Source organism: Myiozetetes cayanensis, unplaced genomic scaffold (assembly GCF_022539395.1).
Source record: "Myiozetetes cayanensis isolate MyiCay16 unplaced genomic scaffold, myiCay2020 scf3, whole genome shotgun sequence".
NCBI classification, from domain to species: domain Eukaryota; kingdom Metazoa; phylum Chordata; class Aves; order Passeriformes; family Tyrannidae; genus Myiozetetes; species Myiozetetes cayanensis.
Genome location: NW_026087521.1, coordinates 49248860 through 49269928, shown reverse-complemented (window position 1 = coordinate 49269928; position 21069 = coordinate 49248860). Strand labels below are relative to the sequence as shown.

At 44.7% G+C, this 21069-nt stretch overlaps 2 protein-coding genes across 5 annotated transcripts; both read right to left on the bottom strand.

Moving 5' to 3' along the window:
• Nucleotides 1-706: 706 nt before the first annotated feature.
• RRP7A (ribosomal RNA processing 7 homolog A) lies at nucleotides 707-7213 on the bottom strand. 2 transcript variants are annotated; one of them, XM_050325316.1, is made up of 7 exons: nucleotides 4112-7213; nucleotides 3722-3864; nucleotides 3367-3492; nucleotides 2965-3088; nucleotides 2255-2352; nucleotides 1714-1912; nucleotides 707-1209 (listed from the first exon to the last, which is right to left on the bottom strand). In XM_050325316.1, exons 1-7 carry the CDS (start codon nucleotides 4161-4163, stop codon nucleotides 1124-1126), a joined length of 828 nt encoding a protein of 275 aa, XP_050181273.1. In that variant the 5' UTR covers nucleotides 4164-7213; the 3' UTR covers nucleotides 707-1123. The 2 variants fall into 2 exon arrangements, with proteins under 2 accessions (XP_050181273.1, XP_050181272.1); XM_050325315.1 differs by having other exon boundaries at nucleotides 4064-4178.
• Nucleotides 7214-7326: 113 nt separating this feature from the next.
• Nucleotides 7327-20892, bottom strand: POLDIP3 (DNA polymerase delta interacting protein 3). 3 transcript variants are annotated; one of them, XM_050325300.1, is made up of 9 exons: nucleotides 20757-20892; nucleotides 17088-17475; nucleotides 14685-14762; nucleotides 12802-12897; nucleotides 10801-10983; nucleotides 9781-9861; nucleotides 9069-9198; nucleotides 8138-8204; nucleotides 7327-7820 (listed from the first exon to the last, which is right to left on the bottom strand). In XM_050325300.1, the coding sequence occupies exons 1-9, from the start codon at nucleotides 20813-20815 to the stop codon at nucleotides 7646-7648; spliced, it is 1257 nt and encodes a 418-aa protein (XP_050181257.1). In that variant the 5' UTR covers nucleotides 20816-20892; the 3' UTR covers nucleotides 7327-7645. The 3 variants fall into 3 exon arrangements, with proteins under 3 accessions (XP_050181257.1, XP_050181258.1, XP_050181259.1); XM_050325301.1 differs by having other exon boundaries at nucleotides 9781-9858; XM_050325302.1 differs by having other exon boundaries at nucleotides 14685-14759.
• Between the last annotated feature and the right edge of the window lie 177 nt (nucleotides 20893-21069).

Below are 21069 nucleotides of genomic sequence, written 5' to 3'. Positions count from 1 at the left end.
GCAACACAAGCAATGCAAACTGTATTTGCAGTGGGCTTTCTAGGAAAAGGTAAATCCATTTTAAATCAGTTCTGTAGAACTTACCAGCACTTTGTTGTACATTCATGGTCACACCTGCATCGAGGCTGCAGGCAGTAAAATAAATATGTAAAAGCCTGGGGCTGGGCAGGTTACTTTGATCACAGAGTGTGCTGGGGTGACCTATCACTAAGTCCAAAGCTGCACAGATGTTATATGGGCAGTATAAAAGCACTGATTTGCACCTAGATGTGCCTGCTGCCACCCTTCCCTGCCTTCTGTGGGCTGGTGACAAGTTAAGTGGATACAGGCCTTGAAGAGTCTGGTTTCTCATTCCAAGGCCAGGCTGCTTGAAGCGGCACTAGTTCTTGCAACAGTGTCAGACAACAGAAGTTTCCTATGGCCCAGATGTGGCTGCAGAGCTCCACACATAGCTGGATGACTGGGCAACTCAACACCTGGCTGAGAAGGAACTGCCAGGGAGGGAATCACTGAGGGAAGGGGTAGGGCACTTACCAAACCACTGATCTTTCCTTGTGACAACAGGTCACAAGGATCTTCCCAGCTGGGCTTTTCCCAAAGTCACTTCTATCCCCAGACAAAATGCGCAAAGGAGCACCAGCTTACAAGTCATGAATTTTACTGCCAGCCCAGCACACAAGAAGCTGATCCCCACAGCAGACTGGGGTGGGAGAGAGAAGCATTCCCATGTTTTGAGAACATAGCAGCAGTTTATTTACAGTTCTTCAACCATTCCCTGCTCCTGCAGAGGCTGTGCTAGGTCAATCTCAGTTCTCACCAAGCTTTAGGGGAGCCTGAGGTGGCAGGAGATACATGTTGTCACAGGATGTGCCTCAGACCCCCTGACCTGAGCACCCTGGGAAGTGGTGCCACAGGGCCAAATAACAGCCAGGAGAGCAGGAAGATACTGGTACGAGTAAAGAGAACTCCCCTCCAGCAGCAGGTGCTGGGATCTCCCATTTCAGATCCAAGGGCAGAGACAACCCGAAGCTGCCTCAGTTCCTTAAATCCTTCGGCAATGGAGTCAGTAGGTATCTCTCCCACCCTCTCCAACACAGGCACCTGAGGAACAGCTCAGCGCAATTTAGTACGGCCGAAACTTGCGCTGGGCTCGCATCAGTGCGATCCTCTGCTTGTCCTCTTCGAATTTCTTCCTCAATTGGGCAATGTCTAAAACATGGAGAAAGAGAACAGGTCACACAGGAGCAGCAGATCTCCCTCTGTGGAAGCTTCACTTCCACACACCAGGAGAGGCTCAGTCCCAACAGCTGCAAATGCACACTTCCCAGAGCTGGTCCTTTTACACCTAGGCTGAGTACCAAGCCAGGGCTCTGGCCGTTCACCTCCGACAGTGCTGCAGCTCCCTCTTGGGGAGGAAACTGGATATTTTCTCCCTTCTTCAATCACTGCCTTAGTGCAGACTAAATAAGCATCTTGCAAAACCACAACCTGCACACTCTCCCACAAAATATTCCAGCAGCCCTTTCTAGGATAGGTGGTCCCAAGAGCTGGTGAGGCCATTCCCACTCACCCAGCCAGCTGTTCACTGGCAGCTGGATGTAGCCTCCCCTTTAGTGGAAGGCTTCCTTCAGTGGAAGGAAAAAAGGATGTTCTTTGAGCCACAGTGTGAGACAAGAGACATGAGCAGGGGTAGGAGGAGACTCGGACACTCACGCTCTCTCTTGGTCTCACGATGTTGCCAGGCATAGAAGTTGAGCAGCTCTTTGCGGGCCCTTTTCTGTTTCTCCTTCTCCAGCACCCTCAGGTTGGCAGCCTCTGTCCGGGGCAGGCCAGGCTTCCGGCCCTTTCGCGTTACCTTCACCCAGCCCTCCTCATCCGGAACACCCTCCTCCTCGGCCGCTTTGGCTTCTTCCTGTAAAGACAGGAGGGTAAGACAGCTCAGCGCATGCAGAATGGCTGCCAGCCAGCCTGATGCACATGTTCCTAAGCCGTAGCTTAAAAACATGCAAAGCTAGAGCTCCTGCTTCCACACAAGATTTAAAGGAAAGTGTGGGAGCAGGGGTGTAGGTATTCAACTCTCAGTCACAACACTGCATGCCAGCCAGGACTTTATTTGTGGATAGCTGTTGTAAGGCCTGGGCACAGTAGGACCCTCTGCCTTTTCCACTGTGGCTGGGGCACTGAGAAATCTCTCTTCCTTTCCTCTCCCCCAAACAAACTACTTAGCTGGGTTCCCTCCCCAGCCTGGTCTCACCTCTGCCATCTTTTTGTCATAGTCTTGCATGTAGGCATCCACCTCAGCCTTAAGCTCCTTCGGATCCACGACAGAAGCCTCGTAACTGGCAATCCACTCTGAGACAGAGAGGGCACAAGTCAGCAGTAGCCACTGTTAGATGCAGGACCCAGTAAGATGCCTTTGGGCAGCTCTAGAGCGAACTGCTATGGGGTAAGGACTCTGTTCCATTTCTGTTCAGCTTCCCCACTGCCACAGATCAACCGATTTATGCCCGAGGGCACAGCCAATAAGCAATGGGAAGAGTCTGCAACTTTCCCAAGCAGAAGTGAACTAGCCCTACCCCAAGGAGTACAACACTCAGGGCTGGGTTCCTGTCAAGGGAGTGTATCTGAAGTGCTGCCATCTTGACAAGTACCTGGTGCTTGTGAGTCTGGATTCCATTTTGAGGGCAAGATGCAGACAGTATCTCTGAATCTACATGATACTGAAAAGATGTCGGGAAAACTCCCCCTACCAAGCGACCCCAATTTCCCATAGAGTCACTGGACTAGACTACAATACCCAGTACAATAAGATTTGTACCCTGCAAATAACATAAGCAGGACAACAAAACGCTGAACATCTCCCAGCTTAGTACAAAAGGGGACATGCAGGGTAGGATTCAGCAAGTAATGAGTATAGTTTTTTCCTGATACTAGCTAGTACAGAGATAGTTCGGGCTGACGTACTGCTAATGCCGGTTTTCACAGGGTGGCTCTCTGTTGATATTAGCAAGGGACCCTCCTGTGACAGAGCCTTGGCTGCCTGGACACCTGCTGGTTTCCTGAACACCACATATGCTACTTGAAATCCCTAAAAGAAAAAGACACCCAGGTCAGTCAGATACATTTAGAGAAACTGGTGATGCAGCATGGAGCCGTAGTATAAATAACATTAAAAAGTAAAATAAAAATCAAATCACAAGTTGTAGTGCAATAGCAAAATAAAAAGTAACGTAAACTTAAATATGTAATCATGTCACCTGATGCCCTGAAACGGTTTCCTGTATCTCATGTTCCAAACAGAACCATTCAGTGCTTGCCATCTTTTCCCCCTAAAACATCAGTATTCCTCCGCCCCCCGAGCTTTACCGTTACGGTTTTGCGATTGAAGAATTTGGACGTCGGCTTTTCTTTTTTTTCTCCCGGCCCTGGCTTGTCACAGATGTCCACAGACTGCACAGGCCCGCAGCGGGAGAACAGCCTAGACAGAGAGTCCTTGACACGGGGAGTAAGAGAGAACACGCGGTATAGCAAAGCAGGAGCGATGCCCCTCCCCGCCCTCTCACGCACAGACTGCAGCGCGCTCCGGGCGGCTCTGCCCGCACACACCCCGCCTCACGCCGGCTCCCGTGCCCGCAGCTACCCCGAGGCACGCCGGCTGCCGCGGGGACGCGCTCGGCCTCCAGCCGCCCCCTCGCCCGGTGCGACCCCCAGCCCCACTCACCGGGCCGCAGTACGGGGGCACGTTGAGGACGAAGAGTGTGCGGCGAGGCGGGTGCGCCGTGTCGGCCCCTTCCCGCACCTGGTGCTCCTTCACCAACAAGCAATGGGCCGAGCGCTGCCGCGCCCCGAACTTCACCGCCAGAGCTGCGAGGGACCCACCGGTTAGAGATGCCGCCGAAGCCGCGGTCCTACTCCGCCGGCCCCCGCTCCTGGTGCCGGTGCCCGCCGCTGCCCCAAGCCCCCTCACCCGTGTACCCCGCCGGCCCCCCTCCCGGTGCCCGCCGCTGCCCCTCACCCGTGTACCCCGCCGGCCCCGCTCCCGGTGCCCGCCGCTGCCCCTCACCCGTGTACCCCGCCGGCCCCGCTCCCGGTGCCCGCCGCTGCCCCTCACCCGTGTACCCCGCCGGCCCCGCTCCCGCCACACGCTCCGTGGCGGCCGCCATCTTCTCTCCGCGAGCGGCGGGCGCGGGGGCCGCCGGGACATGTAGTCTCCATCGGCGGCGCCGCGCTGGTAATGGCGGCGGCGGGTCCCTCGGGGCGGAGGGACTCGCCCCATTCCCGAGGGTCGAGTTCACCTTCCCGTAAAAACTGTGTAAATTCTAGGCACTTAACCCTAGAGAGGCAAATAGACCTTCAAGATATACAAAAACATTCAAAGACGATTGTTTTTTAAAGACTTGTTACTCAGGAAAAATTTTAAAAATTATCGTTTACAGAGGAATTTGTATTTACGACTGAATGGAAGAGAGGACTACTCCAAAAGTAAGATACTGAAGCAAGACTAATGCACACAGTGACAAAACATGAAATGATGTGTTGACCCAACCAAATATCCAAATTAATGAACATTATCAGAAGGAATGGTACATGCAGAAGCCATGAAAATATACTAAACTTGCACATTGTGGTATATCACTTCAGAAGTCATCACATTTTTGAAAAAGGAAAGAAAAGAAACACCATTACAAATTACCTACCACCTGTCCTGGGCAGTTGTTTAATTTAATTACTAAATTAATCCACACTAATTTAGTGCAGGCAATCAGTATTTCATGTGCAAATTTATAATCTCCATCAGCCCAGGGAAAGAAAAAAAATGAAAAAAAACCAAAACAAAACAAAGCAAAGCAAAACAACAAAAAAACACACCACAAAAAACCGCACCAAAACACAAAAAAACAACCAAAAATATAACCATGCTGCACCAGGGCAAATATGGAGGATGTGAGGTCAGTGGTATGTAAGCAAACAAGATTAGCAAGACAATTGCAGAACAGCCAGGAGAAATTGGAGAGCTGCAAGACAAACTGCCTGAAAAAGAGTACTGAGAACTGGTTACTCTTCTTTCAGTGCCCAACCAAAGACGCCATGCCATGGTATATATTAAAAGACTAACTTTAAAGAGCTGACCAAGAACAGAAGAGCATGTATACCAAAACATTGCTGTAAGACAAGTCATGGAGTGGTGTTTAGAGAATCACTGACTTCACTGATTTATACAAAAAAAATATATATATATACTGTTATATATCACAGAGTTAGAGAACGGAGCACTAGTTCTTCCAAGGAAGTATCTTAATGTCATCATAAACTCTCATAATCTAAACACAATGCACAATTTAACAGGAAGTTAAAGTGTACCTTGCTGTTTGGCTTTTTAAATGGGCATGAATCTCTTAATTTTAAAAAATGCTTGAATCTCCCCATTCCCTCAGAAGGCACAAGATACGCACTCACAATACATGTCTTCACATGTCCACAGCTATGTCTGGTTGATAATTAAAGTACCCTACCTCACCTAGAACAGGTACCCTGTTTCACAGCTGTGATTTTGTAAAATTACTTTTTCAATTATTAGGCTGTCAATAACAAAGGCTCTTTTTTTCTGTGACAAGAGAATTGGAATTAGATGGACACACACAGCTCCCATTTAGCAGTAACAGTCAACTGCTAATTTCTGTGATCCAGATCAAAAGGTGGATGAGTATCAGTTCTTTCACCCATATGCTCCTCTTGGTCTTCATCGAATTATCAGTTTTGAAACTTCTGTCCCTCTAAAAAACATCCTTGGCTCACTGTTGGAACGACTCCACTTATCTTTAGTTGCTTCACAGCATCTAAAAAGGCTTAGAATTCACTCTCTGTATAACAAACGTTTATTCAGAAACAGGTAATACATTATCTTCTCCAACCCCTAATGTTTCCTCCCCTTTCCCCTTCCCTTTTTTTTTTTTTTTATTAAAACACAGGTATTTGGTGGGCAATCTAAAAAAGGAGAACAATAGCTCTCTTAGGTCCCCTCCCCTACAAACATCTGCTGTTCACATGAAGTACCCTACCAATAAGTGTTGTTGGCTTTCCAACCAGAGAGTATTCCATAAAAACAAGTCCTGCCAAGTCCTCAGTTATTTCCATGGCTAAAAGGGTGAGACAGAGGAATGGTCTGCATGAGCCAGATAAGAGCAAAGAGTTCATACAGAACAAGAAAGCAAAAGAAACATAGGGTTGACCAAGAAATGGAATCTGGCCCTACGAGAGGTACTCAGCAGAGCTGAACAGCATGGATTAGGTGAGTCTCCTAGCTAGCAAGATCAAGTTCAAATCCCAACCACATTCTGGAAATTGCTCTCAGCTTTCCTCTCTTATAACACAATCTGAACAAATACAAATGAGTGGAGCTACTTGTACCTTCAACATCCAAGGCGACAATGCTGTACAAAGAATGGGAAGCACTGGAAGTGCCACCTGGTGGCCTGTCACAGACACTTACTGGCCCATAGCACATCTTCGCTGTTCTGCACAGGACCTGACGCTCCTCTCCCGTGTTCCTTACAGAGTGCTAACTGCTCTCTGCTCCAAAACCTCTCTCTGAAGCCATAACTGCAGCAATCATCCTCCAAATCCAGCATGTCAGCAGCATGCCCACAAAGCAGCCAAACACTGCCCAAGTGGCATCTCTCAAAGAGAGTTCTCAGACACAAAATAAGACTGCTTCATGGGTCCCAGGTCCTTCCTTTTTTACAGGAAGAATTCTAACTGGATGAGTTAGATGGTAAAAAAAAAAATTCACATCCCTCCATCAGCAGGAGGATGCAATACAGTCTAACGGGAGAGAAATATCTGCATTTCTTCTAGCTCTGAACACGACTGGTTCTTAATTTTTCAGTCCAGAAAGAGGAGAGTAACTGAGCCTGACCTTACAGAGCAAATATATTCATTGTAAAAATGCCAGAACAAGCCCCCATCATTACCAGTTGAAAAATCCCTTCCCACAGCACAATGGCTGATGCACTTGTGCATACGTCCTTTCTGCCTGACGCCTCTGTTGGCTGGCATACGCAACAGGAAGCTTGGTTTTCCCCACTTCTTCTCAACGTCTCAGCTGCTGAGCAGGAACATGTCCAACAGCCAGAATGAAGTGGTATGCCACCAAACGCACACAAGGCAAAGATACCAGATGGTGCTTCCTGTACGGAGCCCAACCTGACTTTGTACCCAGCGCAGCAACTTCAGAAACAACGTGATGTTCTTGCCTGTGGATAATCAAGGGGATGCATCTTTTAGTTAAAGGTCAAACAGAAGAAAAGAGAAGGAGATCACCACTCCTTCCCTCAAAGTCTATGTGCACTTTTAATGGTCACTGGGGGCTTTGGAGTAAAGGATGGAGTTACATGGTATATGCTTGGTAATACATTACTGGCAGAAGGGGGAGGTTATTTTTTGGGGAAAAAAAACCAAGGAAGAAAACTCCAACTATGAAAACAGAAAGTACACACACAAGAGGAAACACTATCATACAGTAAAGTAGCGATCATAGAAAACAAAAAATTTCAAGGCAGGCAAATGCAAATAACATCTGCACTCCTGCACTTTCCCCACCCCCCAACTTATATGAGTTTTCCAGTCCACTGCTTGCTCCCGCTTCTCAGAGTTTAATTTTAAATTCTGTGGGCTGCACAGAGGCAGAGACCCCTGAGGATTTGAAGAGTGCCTTCAAGATAGTGTCAGGGTCCACTTCAGCTGGGGGATTTGAGGAGGCGCTTGCACTTGACCGGCGTGGTTCCTCTTCCTTCTTCACTGAAGGGGTATCGCTCAATCGGCTGTCGGATAAAAGAAGAGCAGTATTTAATCTCTCATGGAATAAAATTTAATACTATGTCTGCAATTACTGCTATCAGTGTTGACCCTTACCAATATTAAACATAAAGGTTTTAAATATGCTTTCCTCACAAGAAAACATCCTCATCTCAGACTATTTTTGAACCTCAGGGCTGAGAGCAGTATGTGGTCAACCTATATTGCACTCAGCTCAACATACTGTGCCACAGAAAGGAAGAGAAGGAAAACATGCATGGGACAACAATTCTCAGAACTTGCAGAAGTGTTTGGTTCTTTTCCCCACACAAAGGACACTTACAGCAATATAGGCTGGTCTGAGGTGATGACATTCCCATTCATGTGAAGATTGCATTTCATTGGTTGACCTAAATAAAAACAAAATTAAAAAGTCATTTTATCAGAATTGGGGTAAGGCCAGATCCTTGAAATACCACACAGCAGTGCAGGCAAAGAGTTCCATATACAGGGGAAACATGAGAAGGAACAGCTGATAAATCTTTTTTTTCAAAATCAGAGCAACAGAAAAGCCACCAAAACACTCAGTACAATATGAAGAATCACACTAATTAAGAAATTACACAGAGGTACAAAGCCCTTAGCAGAGAGACAAGACATCTTCTACTCTTACCTGTCTGCTCCTCATCTGACATTCATAGTATGTTACTCATCTAGAAAAAGCATCTATTTCCAGCTACAAATTAAGAGCTAATTTCTGTCTAACACAACACTGCAGGTGGGTCCAGGTTAAAAATTGCATTGTTAGACGTTTATGGAGAAGCTGATACTGTTTTACAACTCCAATTCAAAATGCCTATGTTGACACCCTGAGACTATTGCAATTAGTTTTACTTGTACTTTGCAAACAGCTTTTCTGTAAGCAAGTAAAGCCTTGCTGAGGACTATCTAGCTCTTGGTACCAGATTAGAAACACAATAAATTTTATCTGGAAGTTAGATCAGCAGACTCACCAGGGCCCTGCCTCCAGCTCTGAGCATTCTTCTTCTAAGAAAATGTGAGTGGGGTCTTTTTATTTCACTTAAATAAACTGTGCATATATTCAGCTAGTCACAGAGGAATGTATTATATTATCTAGCTGCTGAACTGATTTTCTAGCATTCCTTCTCTCTTGGTAGCATATGAGCATCTGAGATGCTTTTCAACCTTCCACTGAGGTGGAAAGGTAATTGTTGATTTATTTACTTTAATTGCAACTCTGGCATCAAACTTACCATCTAAGCACCTGTTGTTGTATTTCTTGTATGCTGTGATAGCATCTTCTTTCTTCACAAACACTACCTCGGCCACTCCAGGGTGCACCAGCCGGGCTCTCTTCAGAGCACCATACACGCAGAATAACTCCTGAGGGCAGAGTTAGTCGTGACCATGGTCACACCAAAGGCACCAAGTGAGAATGGCTTAGTTTCTTAATCGCACCTCCCATCCTGCTTAGTAAACACCTGACAGAATCTGGACACTTGTCTTATTGTGCTTGTTATGGTATGAGTACTTGGCACTAGTAATAGAGCTTACACAGGCAGAAAAGTTCAAGGCCAGTACTCTGTAATGTTTTCCCCATAGGAAGCACAGATTCGTTCTCAGCCTCATGAGAATGGAAGCCCCTAGATAATTTGAATGGGGGCATAAATTCAGGGAGAACACCCTGAACATCATTTGGCACAAACTCTTCTTTTAAGTGATGTCAGGTATCTCAGCACACCCTAGAAATGGGATTTTCTCCTATTTTCTTAAGCACACACTTTTTTAAAAAACGTGAACAAAACATAAAGCAATCAGAAACCCTCAAAGTTTTTTTTCAAGGAAATTAAACCACATCATACCCCTCTTCATTGCATTCACCACAGATCAACTGATTTATCAAAAAAGGTAGGATAAGGAAAGGAAGTGTCATTCATCCACAGTCCGGCAGTAAGCAACACTCACAACAATGTCTTCCTCTGTGACTCGAGGATGCAGATTATTTACGGTCATTTTTGTGCCTTCCAAAGGACTGAATGCCAGCTGCTGACAAAAACAAATGCGTTACATAAAAAAGGTCAGAAATACAGCACACAAGACAGCACAGCAGAGAAAGCATTAAGAAATAGGTAAGGGGATGTCTGGTAATGTCTCTACACACACACACAGACACAGGAGAGAGCTACAGCTCGTAATGGGAAATATTCATGCTTACAAAAGCCCAGCTCATCCGATGGCAAAAAGCAGCTTCTCTTCCATGCTAATTTCTCTTTGAAGTAACTTTCTGCTCCTATTGCCAAGTATAACAGTAATTTAATCTGCATACATACACAGTAGTACTCTGGTCATGCCCACACTTTAAATAGCGTTTCTCTGTTCTACTCTACACCAGCCGGCAAACCTCAAAATACAGCTCTAGCCCTTCAAGAGCATGCTGAACTCAACATGCCTGGGAATAACTGGTGGGTTACCTGTACCCAACATCAGACCAATTTGGCAAAGCAATTCCAGGCAGGTTGTCTACAAATTGCCTGAGAGGTCTCAATTACGGCAAGAAGCTCTATTTGGAAGAATCCTTTTTCCTCCTTGCTAACTGGAGTTGACAGAAGACAACATATGAAATAGTGTTAAAACACTACTCCTAGGGACATCAAAGCCACCAAGGAGTTTCAAAACAATAACTGCCAGCTCCCTGTAATATGGATTCCTCTGGGACCATGTGCTCTTTTGCCAGAGAGAAAAGTTGGGAGAATCAAGATGCATTATCTGAGAACTCCCAGTCTCTCAAACTCTGAGGAAAATGATGTTTAGACTAGTTTCAAATTCTTGGGACACGGATTGCAGTTATCAGAATAACCTTGATGGTGTCCCAGAAATAACGGTGAAAGGCAGGCAGAAATGAGCTGCTCACACGACCGACGAATAGCAAGTTTCAGATGTTTCAGAGACTTCTATAAGGAGCACCTTCCCCTTCCCTGAGCTCACCTCGACAGGTGCCGGCTCTTTTGGAGGCTCTTCCTTTGTCACTAAGGTCCGAGACATGTTTGTCAAGGCCTTCGTCCGCATAGGAGAGGGAGGTGCAGGTGGAGCTGTGTATGTATCATTTTGGACCACTTTAGTCAGGGGAACAGTCTTGGACAGAGAGAATTTATTGCCGCTCACACCAGTCTACAGGAAGAAGAAAATAAAGTACCTCTGAGAGCTGCAGCCTACCAAAGTCATCACTCTTTCTCAAGCACCACCAGCAGAGTATTACTAGCATGCACTAAGAACTGCATGTCCTTCCCAGTGTCAAAGGCACTACAGTGCTGGAGAGCTTCAGCTCGGAAGGAAAAAACAAAAAAAATCAGCTAATGCTTCTGGGCATAAACATAAAAAGACATGTTTATCCCAAAAGAGTACTTCCCTCATAAGCCATTTTTGTTTTCATATTCTTCTTAAATGAACTTTAACAATGTGATCTGAATTTGAAAAGCTCCTTTCACCCAAAGATTTTAAAGTACTTTATACAGTGTTCACAAAGATGGCTCATTAACAGTAAGACTGAGCCACCCTGGTACAAACAGCAATAATTCTTCAGAAACACCAAGCTAGGGCACACAAAGACACAGAGTATAACCTTTGCAGTTGGCACTACCTGAGTTTAAAGCCAGACTAAAAATTGTGCTTGGAAGCTGCTATAAACACCAGAGAGAACAAATTCATTCCTGGAAAAACCCCAAAATAACTCATAAGATTATTTAAAAATCACAAATGGCCAGAAGCTCTATTATGAATACCCACATGAGGAAATAAACCCATGGGATAATCATTTCACTACACTGGCTGTGCAATGGTAAAACCACATGAATTTGCTTCTTCAGGACCACAGAATAACTCAGTGCAAACCTATGTCTAATCCCCATGTCAGAAACAGGGCTAATTTCAAAGACACATCAGATTGGCTCAGGGCCTTATCCAGTTAACTGCTGAATATCCAAGAATGGCTGTGCCAGCTGCTGATCAACTCATGAGAACTTTGCCAACTAGAATATTTTTTGCTGCAGCACCTTTGTTGGTTCCTTTTGTCCATGGTCACTCCTGAAAATAACCTGGGTTTTGCCTTTTGCCTTTTTCATGACCACACAGCAGACCGTGAGAGTGGACAGATTTCACTACAGCCTTCTCAGCCTTGAGACACTGCTCTGTCAGCCTCTCCTCACACGTAATATGCTGCAGCTCTCTGACCACCCTGTTGTAATGGTTCCAGTCAGTGTCCTTCTTGTATCACAGTGCCCCAAAATAGGCACAGAATTCCAGGTGCATTCTCAAAATACCAAACAGGAATAATTACCTTCCTTGACTTGCTGGCTATGATCTTACTACATCTATAGTCGGCCTTTGTTGCTGGAAGGATGCACTACTAACTCATTCTTAGTAGATCACACAGTAAGACCCCCAAGCTCTTTTTTTACAAAGCTGCTTTCTAGCCAGTCAGTTCTCAGCTTAAGTCGCAGAGAGTTATCCCCTGCCAAAAGCAGGACCTCACATTGGTCTGTACTGAAATTCCACCTTCTCCAGAGCTACAGTCCTCCCCAACAAGATGCCAACTAAGATTTCACCTGGCAAGAGATTTCCTGCTTTGATGCCCAGTCTCTAGAAGCAGCAGAAAGCTTCCCTTGCTGGTTTGCTCAAACAATAACAAATAGGTTAAATACACTTCCTCAACAAGAAGGAAGGGAAGAGCCAAGATGTAGCAACCTGCCAGCAAGGCAGAAAGCACATATTCTAGCTGCAAAGAACCCATAAAACCAGTTAACCTAAAAGAACTCTCTTCCAAAAATAACAGCAGAAGCATTGGCACAAAGGAAGGGTGGGGTGAAGAGCAAATATTTGAGGAGAAAGCACCATCTACACACTTTAAAAGAACATAAGACCTGTAAAGCCAAAGCCTGCATGTCCATGTAATGTGAGGATGGCATGGTGGGGACTGCTCAGATACCTTACCGAATTGTTCAGGAAACTGTTTGTGGTGGTGATTTTCATCTGTTTGCTAGGAAGGGGAGAGACACTTTCATCATCATCTTCCATGTCATACAGACCCTGCAGAGAAGCAAGGTAATAGTTTACAAGCAGATAGATTTAATCTAGACATTTCTAAAATAAGTAGTTTTCCCTTGTCTTCAACCATGTTCAGGTAATGAGCATGGCTACATTGAACTTTACTCCTGTCACTGCAGCTTGTGGACACAGAGCTGAAGTCCATTTCAAAACATCAGTGTAAAACCTATCAGACTTCTCCCGAAATTCCACAGTAAAGCTGTTTCCCTAAACGTACTGAAATCACATACAGATTCCTCTAATCGCTAGACCTCATTAGGACTGTTGAAACCACATTACTGGAATAAAGCCTCAGTGTCTTACTTTTTAGCACTCACCTGCCTTTAAAGTTGAAGCCTGTGCATATGATTTTTAAATTTTTATATATTTTTTTTAATTAAGCAGATGCCTGCTAAATACACCTAAACTAAACATTCCTCTGGAATAGCCTGCTTTCCTCAGCACAGCACATATCCATCTGGCACTACAAAACACTGCACTAGAAGGTTTACTGAATAATTAATTTCCCAATTCAACTTAATGCTCATATAGCCCTGCCTTAAAATACTGAGGCAAACTCCTACACAAGTATTTTTTTTATAGACTCTAAATAACGTTAAGAAAAAGCCTAGACACAAATGACACTGCCCAGAACATAAGAAGTCACAATTCCAAGGAGCTTTCCATCAGCAGAAAGGTAAAGAAAAACATAGGGATTAGCAATGAGAGCTTGCAAAATGAGTGGGTTGTCACAGTCAGCAAGATTCTGATTTACAAACAGGGAAGTTATTCTAGTCACAGAAATGTTATGAAGGAAAAAAAACAAAAGGGATGAGAGAACAGAGGAGAATTGTGCAGAAAATAAAAGAGCTGGGAAAAACACTAGCCATCAGGACAATGGACTCGAGTTTGAGACAAATAAAATGGATTCTAGGCATACAATGATAAGGTCAGAATAATGAAGACGCTTCCTTAAGGGACAGCATCTGGAATAGGTGAGGGTAGCAGGCCAGCATAAAAGTAACATACACAAATAGCTAAAGTTACCATAATCAAGGCCAAAAAAACCCAAGAATCAAAAAAGGACACGATATTGTGAATGTCAGTTTTCCAATACTTCATGTAATACTTTATGTGTATCCACACAAAATAACACAAGTAACAGAAACACCTAATTCCTCTCTGAAAGCACTCAAGGTAGTAAGGTGGCTGAATGGTTGGTGGCTGTGATAAAGTACCAGAAGAGATGGCACAAATCCCAGGGTCTTTCTCAAAATCTGCTTGATAAGGGATATGGCAACTTTGAAAGTACATCAGAATACTAGTTAACATCATTCACTATCAAGTTTCCAGGAGGTACTCAGAGCTGGGAGTTTTTCACAGGAAGGTTATACCTTCTCCCACCTCACTGAAGCACATTTGACCATGTACAATCATATCAATTCTCTGAAGTGCTGGCAGAAACAACTTGATCAGACGTGGTGTCACTGAGAAATTCACAGAAAGACAGAGCTAAAGATCACGGTCTCAAGAACAAAAAACATCAGTACATACAGGCATACCTACTTCTCATTCACAAAACACACAAAGAATAAAGATCAATTATACTAAATGAAAACCTCAATTACCATGAAAGTATCTTAATCACACAAGAATACGAAACCAAACTGATAGAGAATTTCCAAACATTTTCCTTTCCTACTGCGAGTTTTCTTTGAACCTGCCAATGTTTACGGACTCATTTCCTTCCCTGCCAAAGGTAACAAACAGAGCACAGAGCAGGTACACACCTCTTTGTGCGTACGGTTGTTCAACACATTGATCCTCATTCCTGCTGGATGAGAGTGTCCAGGAACTGGAGGCTTCTGCTACAGTTAAGAGAGAAAGAACCAAAACATTAAACATTACAGTCCATCAGGTCCCCACTTAAGAAGATCAAAGCTGTTAGCTGATACCCTCCTGCTTTAAAGTATATTACAACAGGCTCTTAGGTAACATCTATGCTTCCTGTAATATGTTCAATATGAGAAAGACTCACTTAAACTGAAGAAATTAAAACCTAAGGCCACACAAAGAAACTGATTCAAATTACTCAGGTTTTAGTCCAAGATAATTGGGAAGGGATAGCCCTGCCAGGCTACATTTCTGCCAATACAAAACCATGAATGGGGTAAACCAGAAAGTAAGCTCCTCTTCTTTCATGCTATAGGCAACCAAACATGAATATTTCCATCAAACTCAACAAGCTGGGACACAACATAATTCAGTTCCTTTTTAAAGGAGAAGCAAATACTGACCCTTAACACTACAGCTGGAATAAGCTGTAGAGAATAAAATAATGCACAGGATAGTGTAGCTGCTCCTTGTGAACCCATTACAACGTGAAACAGGGAAGCCACAACAGAAGCAGTCAGGGAATGTAGCTGTACTAATCAATAACTGAAATCATGCAACAATGCCCTCAAAAACACCACTTTGGTTTTTGGAAAAGCTGAAAGCTGTCCATTACAGAAAAAAAATGTATTTTCTTACAAAAATACTCCACACAGGTAGTAAAATCTTCCGATTTGCATTTTTTTTTAGACTGTAACTTACACCATAACACCCTCATGTTCCAATTTGCTAAACAATTCAGGAACAAGGATACCCATCCTACAGAAACAGCAGCAGATCTACAGAAATTCTTTGGGTTTCAAAGACTTCTTGCTTTATGAGAAACAATACCCCAGGACAGGACATCTAGAGCTGTGTGCTACACCTTGGATCAAGATACTCTAGTTTGACTCTGCTCGATATTGGGAAGATAGAAGGGTCATGGGCAATTCGGAGTTTTAGCATGTTTTTAAAAATTATTAGATAATTGCTCATGTGCAAGGTTCTGTCTACAGTCTGAATCACCATTATATTCTACAGTATTTTTCCTTGCACTATGTTGTCTAACAAACAGAAAATACTACTGGTCAAACCAAGTCACAAAAAAACCAACAAATGGTCAGAAGAAACAGTCACTGCACTGAGTCTCTGCAAACTACTTTAACTCCTAGGAACTTTGTAGAAAACGTTCAACTCCTAACGGCTGATTGTAGTGATTTGGCTTAGGACAGCAAGAGTACTAATTACCATACTAATTAATGACTACTGAACAGACTGCTCTATTGCTCTGCGATTAGCCCTTCTTACAGCCACAAGAGTCCTTTATCACGCAGAGCACTGGGAAACTTCATAGGCTAACTTACAGAAGAAACACGTTTGATTCTCTTGAGCAAAACCCACAGCTGAACAGAAAGCAGACTCATCAAGGTTTTCAAACTGATAAGAATAGGAGATTTTCTGACTATGTGTAAGCACACTGCTGATTTTGGGGAGGAGGAAAATGAAAGAGGTAGGCTAGGAACTTCAGTTCCATGTTTGTAGAGGTGAGGAGCAAAACCACTCCTCAAACAACAACCATGACAGTTTGGAAGCTTCTGAGTCTGCCCACAGCACAGTTCAACACCAATTGTTTCTCAAGGAAGCTGGCTAAGAATCAAGTTGCTGCACACACAGCAAAGTGAAATTAGAAAACCGGCCAAGGAAATCAGCAGGTCAGGCTGACCAACTGAGTATAATAGAATTGAAATAAATCTCAAGCCTCAGCAGGAATGCATCATGTAATCAGGCAAATCCCTGGAAATCAGGGCTTTCCTGAAAACCAGACAAGTATAAAAAGAAAAAATTGTAGAAGAGCACACTGAATTTTAAATCTTCTTAGATACAAACACAGCTGTATATTCTAAATTGTTATCTCACCACTGGGATAAACCAGTTACCTAGACAGGCCATTCCACCACATTAGACTTGCAAAGATGGGAGATACAAGAATGACAAAAAACCCTGCATCATTTTCTTTGCATTTAGGTGGGAAAGAGACTACTTAACCATTCAAGACATCTGCTTTAATGCTGATAGGAGCACTGCTTTAGTCTTCTGGGGCCCAAAATTAAAATGAAAGTGTAAATGAAAGGTGTGATTCTACAAAGAGCCCTGAGCAGCTGCAAGGACACAGAAAAAGAACAGAATCCTGCCCCATAGGCTGGAACAAACTGTGTCATCATCTCTCCTATTGTAAACATATTAACATATCAATGTGTTATCATGTTTACTGAACAGCTGTAGAATAACTGAGGGGCTCAGAGTTGACTTGCTTCACCCACCTGGATTGTTTTGGTGATTTTCATGGCTAGATTTACTGTCCCCACAGGTGAGCTCACAGCAGCTGGAACGCTCCTTTTTAAGCTGATCTTCTCTCTGGCATCCACCACTTTGGTCACCTTTTCAGCAGCAACACTTTGCTGCTTACGGGAATTCAACATCTCTCGAGCATCCTGCACCTTCCCTTTGATTTTGAACCGAGCGTCCTTTTGGACCAGTTTTTCACGGGCATCTTTAACCCCCAGTTTTTGTCGGGCATCAGTGAGTCCAATCTTCTGTCGGGCATCAAATGTCCGCTGGAAGCTGACAGCTGACGATGATCTATTTAGAAGATTTTGCTGAATCCCAATGCGAGATCTTACACCTCCAAACACCGGCCTTGTGTTAAGTCTGGGGAGAGGGAAAAAAAAAAAAAAAAAAAAAAAAGGGAGAGTTTCAGACATTATGTGATACAGTGTCAATAAAAGTATTTGTGTCGCTGCAAAAAGAAGCTCGTTATTGCCACACAGAAATCCACTCAGATTGCATGTCTAAATACACAAGTAGACTTCCTAAGCTGTTTTATGCTGTATTTTACTTCCTACATAAAACAGTTAAGAAACTAGTTTCCAAAATCCATCCTTAAGATCACATTTACAAACCACAGGGTCTGACTTCAGCTGTCCTAAGTACATACTACATTTAAACAAAATTCAATGACTCAGGTAGTTTGGGGAAACCTTTGAAGACAAAGAGGAACAGAAACAGACTTTCTAGCCCTAGGACTGAACAGGTCTACTAAAGCATCTTTTGTAGTACAGCAATACAGCCCAGTACAAAGGAAACATGGAACTAGACGATTTCAAGAATTCTGGGTTGCAGATTCAGATTTGAGGGAGTACAGCAACTTGGATTTTAGAACGGACAAGCACAAGCAACAATCTCAGTTCAAAGCCACCAGTTTCAAGGTTGACTAGCTTCCAGCAAGAATGGTTACCAGTCAAATTACTTTTAAACGTGACTGCCTCTTCTTTAATCTACTAACAGAACTTCTGCACTCAACGGCCTTTACTTTTCAAGCACATCATTATCACGATACTGAGCACAGAAAGATAACAGCCCACAGAAAGGACCACGTTTGCACTTGTACACAAGTATTCCCAAGAAGCAGCACAATATGGAGTGAAAGCTAAAACTAGCTTCTTGTTACAGCTCTGATACACTTTTTTCAAAATCTGCCCTAAAAACCAAAACAGCTGATCTAACTTTTTAATCCACTTCCTCTTGTAAGTATTTTTAAGGTTTCCTCCTTCTCCATTGGGTTTCTTAAAAAAAAAAAAACGAAAAAAAGAAGAAAAAAAGGATGACAAAGTACTAAGAGAAATTTTAAAGTTAAGGTACTGAAAAAATATTCTTTTTGTTGACTTTTTAAAACTCAAAATAAGCTAGAGGGCTACAGTGTTCATCTGCTTTCCAAAATGTGTCATCCAGTACTATAAAGTCTAAAAGTAGGTATCTAGAATTTGTTGTCATACTCAAAAGATTAACATCACCAAATCAAATGATGTAATTTCAATTCTTCAGACAGCTTTATATCAGTACTTCCTGATCTAACCTACAATCTTAACATTACATATATAGACATTTGCAGTCATGTATATTCAGAGAGGACATGTATATTGGGAGAGATCTGCAAAAGGACAAACCAAAATAAAACAAGGGGAGGAAAGACTGAACTCTGCCTCCATCTCTTTCATTCTTGCGTCCAGACATCTGGAGAGCTGGGACTGGGGTCCCCTTTTGTTACCCAGCTAAAAACCCTATAGCTGCTCTCTCATACAGCCAAAGCACAACAGCTAGAAGAAACAGGAGTATTATTAAGACCATTTATTAAAACATAACCAGAATAATACAGAAGACTAAAAATACCCATAAAGTAACAGCCACAGAGCAAGACTTCCCTCACAATTTTAAAAAGTATTGATTAAGCTATGTCAAAAGCATTTCTTCAGAGTGCTGCAAAGGGCTTGATGAGTGGTTCTTTTTAATTGAGCATGAAAGAGGTCAAAATAAAACAAGAAATATATGTATCAGCATTTAAGCCAGCATTAGTTAAAACTGTTAATGACATCAGTGAAATTGGTTAGGAAATTCTGTACTGAGGATTACACCATTTCTGAAGACTCGTGTTTATCCTAGTAAACAACTCCCCTCCATAGATAACTGCTTACCCTACAACAGCATTAACTATTTAAGTGCTTTGTGCCACGGTACCTGAAATAAAAATGGATCTCAAACATCTAATTCACTTTCTAGAATTCCAAGTTCTTGCTTGAATATTTTGTGGGTTAGTCCATCCCACTGGTGAAGATTTTTCTACCATTTCCTCTAGAGCACTGAACAGCATGGACATAAGGATTTAAGTTTACTCAGTTCATCCAGCCCTCACAAAGTCAAGTTTGCTACCTCAGAAATCTATACAGTAAGCTACACATGACAAACAAGAGAAGTGTAAGGCACAAAAATTCTTACAGTGGGATTATTGTTCAGCAAATAAAAGCAGGAAGGACTCCTGGAAGAAATGAGAGTTAAGGAGGGATTTGAAAAAGGATAAAGTAGGTACTTGGGGCCTAGTAAGCAGCCTAAGACTGCTCCAAATATGCAGGATAACATGAATAAAAGTGCAAAGCCAAGGCCTTGTCTAGACCAGGATTTAAATATGTTTGAATGTTTTTCTAGCATGTTAGCAGATAAATTTCAAAATATTAGTCGAGGCATGTAAGTGTATATACATTCAGAGTTAAAAAACTAAGAGTAATAAATAAAAAGTGTAACAACAACAAAAAAACCCCCAACAAAGTAAAAGCACGCTGAGCAAACACAGATGGAGCAAAATCCATGGACAAAGTCTTCAGAAGCATCAAGAGAGTATGGCAAAATGGAAAACGAAAAGCTCCCGAAGGAGAAGCCAGGTAAGAACTGCCAGCTGCTGCACTGGAGTAAATGGCCCAACCTACACGGGCGAGAGCTGCTGTACAAAGAATCAAGCTGATCCCGCAGCTGATCTGCAACACGCTCCACATCCACACGAGCACTGCAAACAATCTGCCGGAGCACCACTAGCTACGCTACAGGGACTGCGGCCTCCGAGGGCCGGGCAGCGATGCAGGCGAAGCCCCGGCGGTCTCGCCCGTCGGCCCCGCTCGGTTACGGCTCCCTGAGCACCGCCACCCCTCCCGCGGCTCTCCCACCGTGCACCGAGCCGCTCCGGGGAGCGCGGGGAGACCGGGCCCCTGCAGACACTGCCCGCACAACACCTGCGGCCCGGACACCGAGGGGGCCGAGGGGCGCCGACCCCGGCACAGGGAGCAGCGCTGGGTTAGTCGGCAGGGAGAAGCAGGGAGCGGCGGGGACAGCGCAGATGTGCCGAGGGGAAGGCGAAGGGCTGTGGCGGTGGGTGCCCCTGCCCCGCCGGGGCAGCGCTGAGCGACGGCCGCGGCCACCAATCGCATCGCGGCGCGGCCCCGCAGCCCCGCGGCCGGGCCAATGGGAGCTCCAGGGCGGGAGCAGGGCCGGGCCGCGCCGAGGCAGCTGCGGCCCGCCGCGCCCGGAGCGGAGCCGCCGGGAAGGAGACGCGAAGAACGGGCGGGGCCGGCGGGCGCGGGGCGCTGCGCCGCTCTCGGAGCGCTCACCTCCCCTTCAGCGTCACGCCGCGTTTCCGTATGAGCTCGTCCAGAGACAGGTCCGCCATCTTGTCGCGGGGCCCAACGACGAGACGCAGCACGGAAGCCCCGGACGTGACACCGTGGGACTTCCGGTCCTCGCCCCGCCCCCAGAAGCGCGGCGGGCCCCGCCCTCGGCCCCGCCCCGTGAGACGCGGAGCGCCCACAAGCCCTCGCGGCGCCCGGGTGGCTCATTTGCATACGGTTTGGGTACATCCCGGTGCGATTCTGCCCGCGGCAGCAGCTCCGTGGCGCAGGAGGGACAGGAGAGGGGTGGGAACCT

Bases quoted from the DNA above. Each gene is read 5' to 3' on its own strand.
- RRP7A (XM_050325315.1), bottom strand. From the start codon at position 4,163: ATGGCGGCCGCCACGGAGCGTGTGGCGGGAGCGGGGCCGGCGGGGTAC. The intron at 2,353-2,964 runs GTACGTCAGCCC...TCTCTGTCTCAG, and splicing joins TGTGAAAACCGGCATTAGCA to AGTGGATTGCCAGTTACGAG. The intron at 1,913-2,254 runs GTGAGACCAGGC...CTGTCTTTACAG, and splicing joins ATGACAAAAAGATGGCAGAG to GAAGAAGCCAAAGCGGCCGA.
- POLDIP3 (XM_050325300.1), bottom strand. From the start codon at position 20,815: ATGGCGGACCTGTCTCTGGACGAGCTCATACGGAAACGCGGCGTGACG. The intron at 10,984-12,801 runs GTAAGGTATCTG...TTCTTCCTGTAG, and splicing joins ACAGTTTCCTGAACAATTCG to ACTGGTGTGAGCGGCAATAA. The intron at 8,205-9,068 runs GTAAGTTTGATG...GTTTTTATTTAG, and splicing joins CAACAACAGGTGCTTAGATG to GTCAACCAATGAAATGCAAT.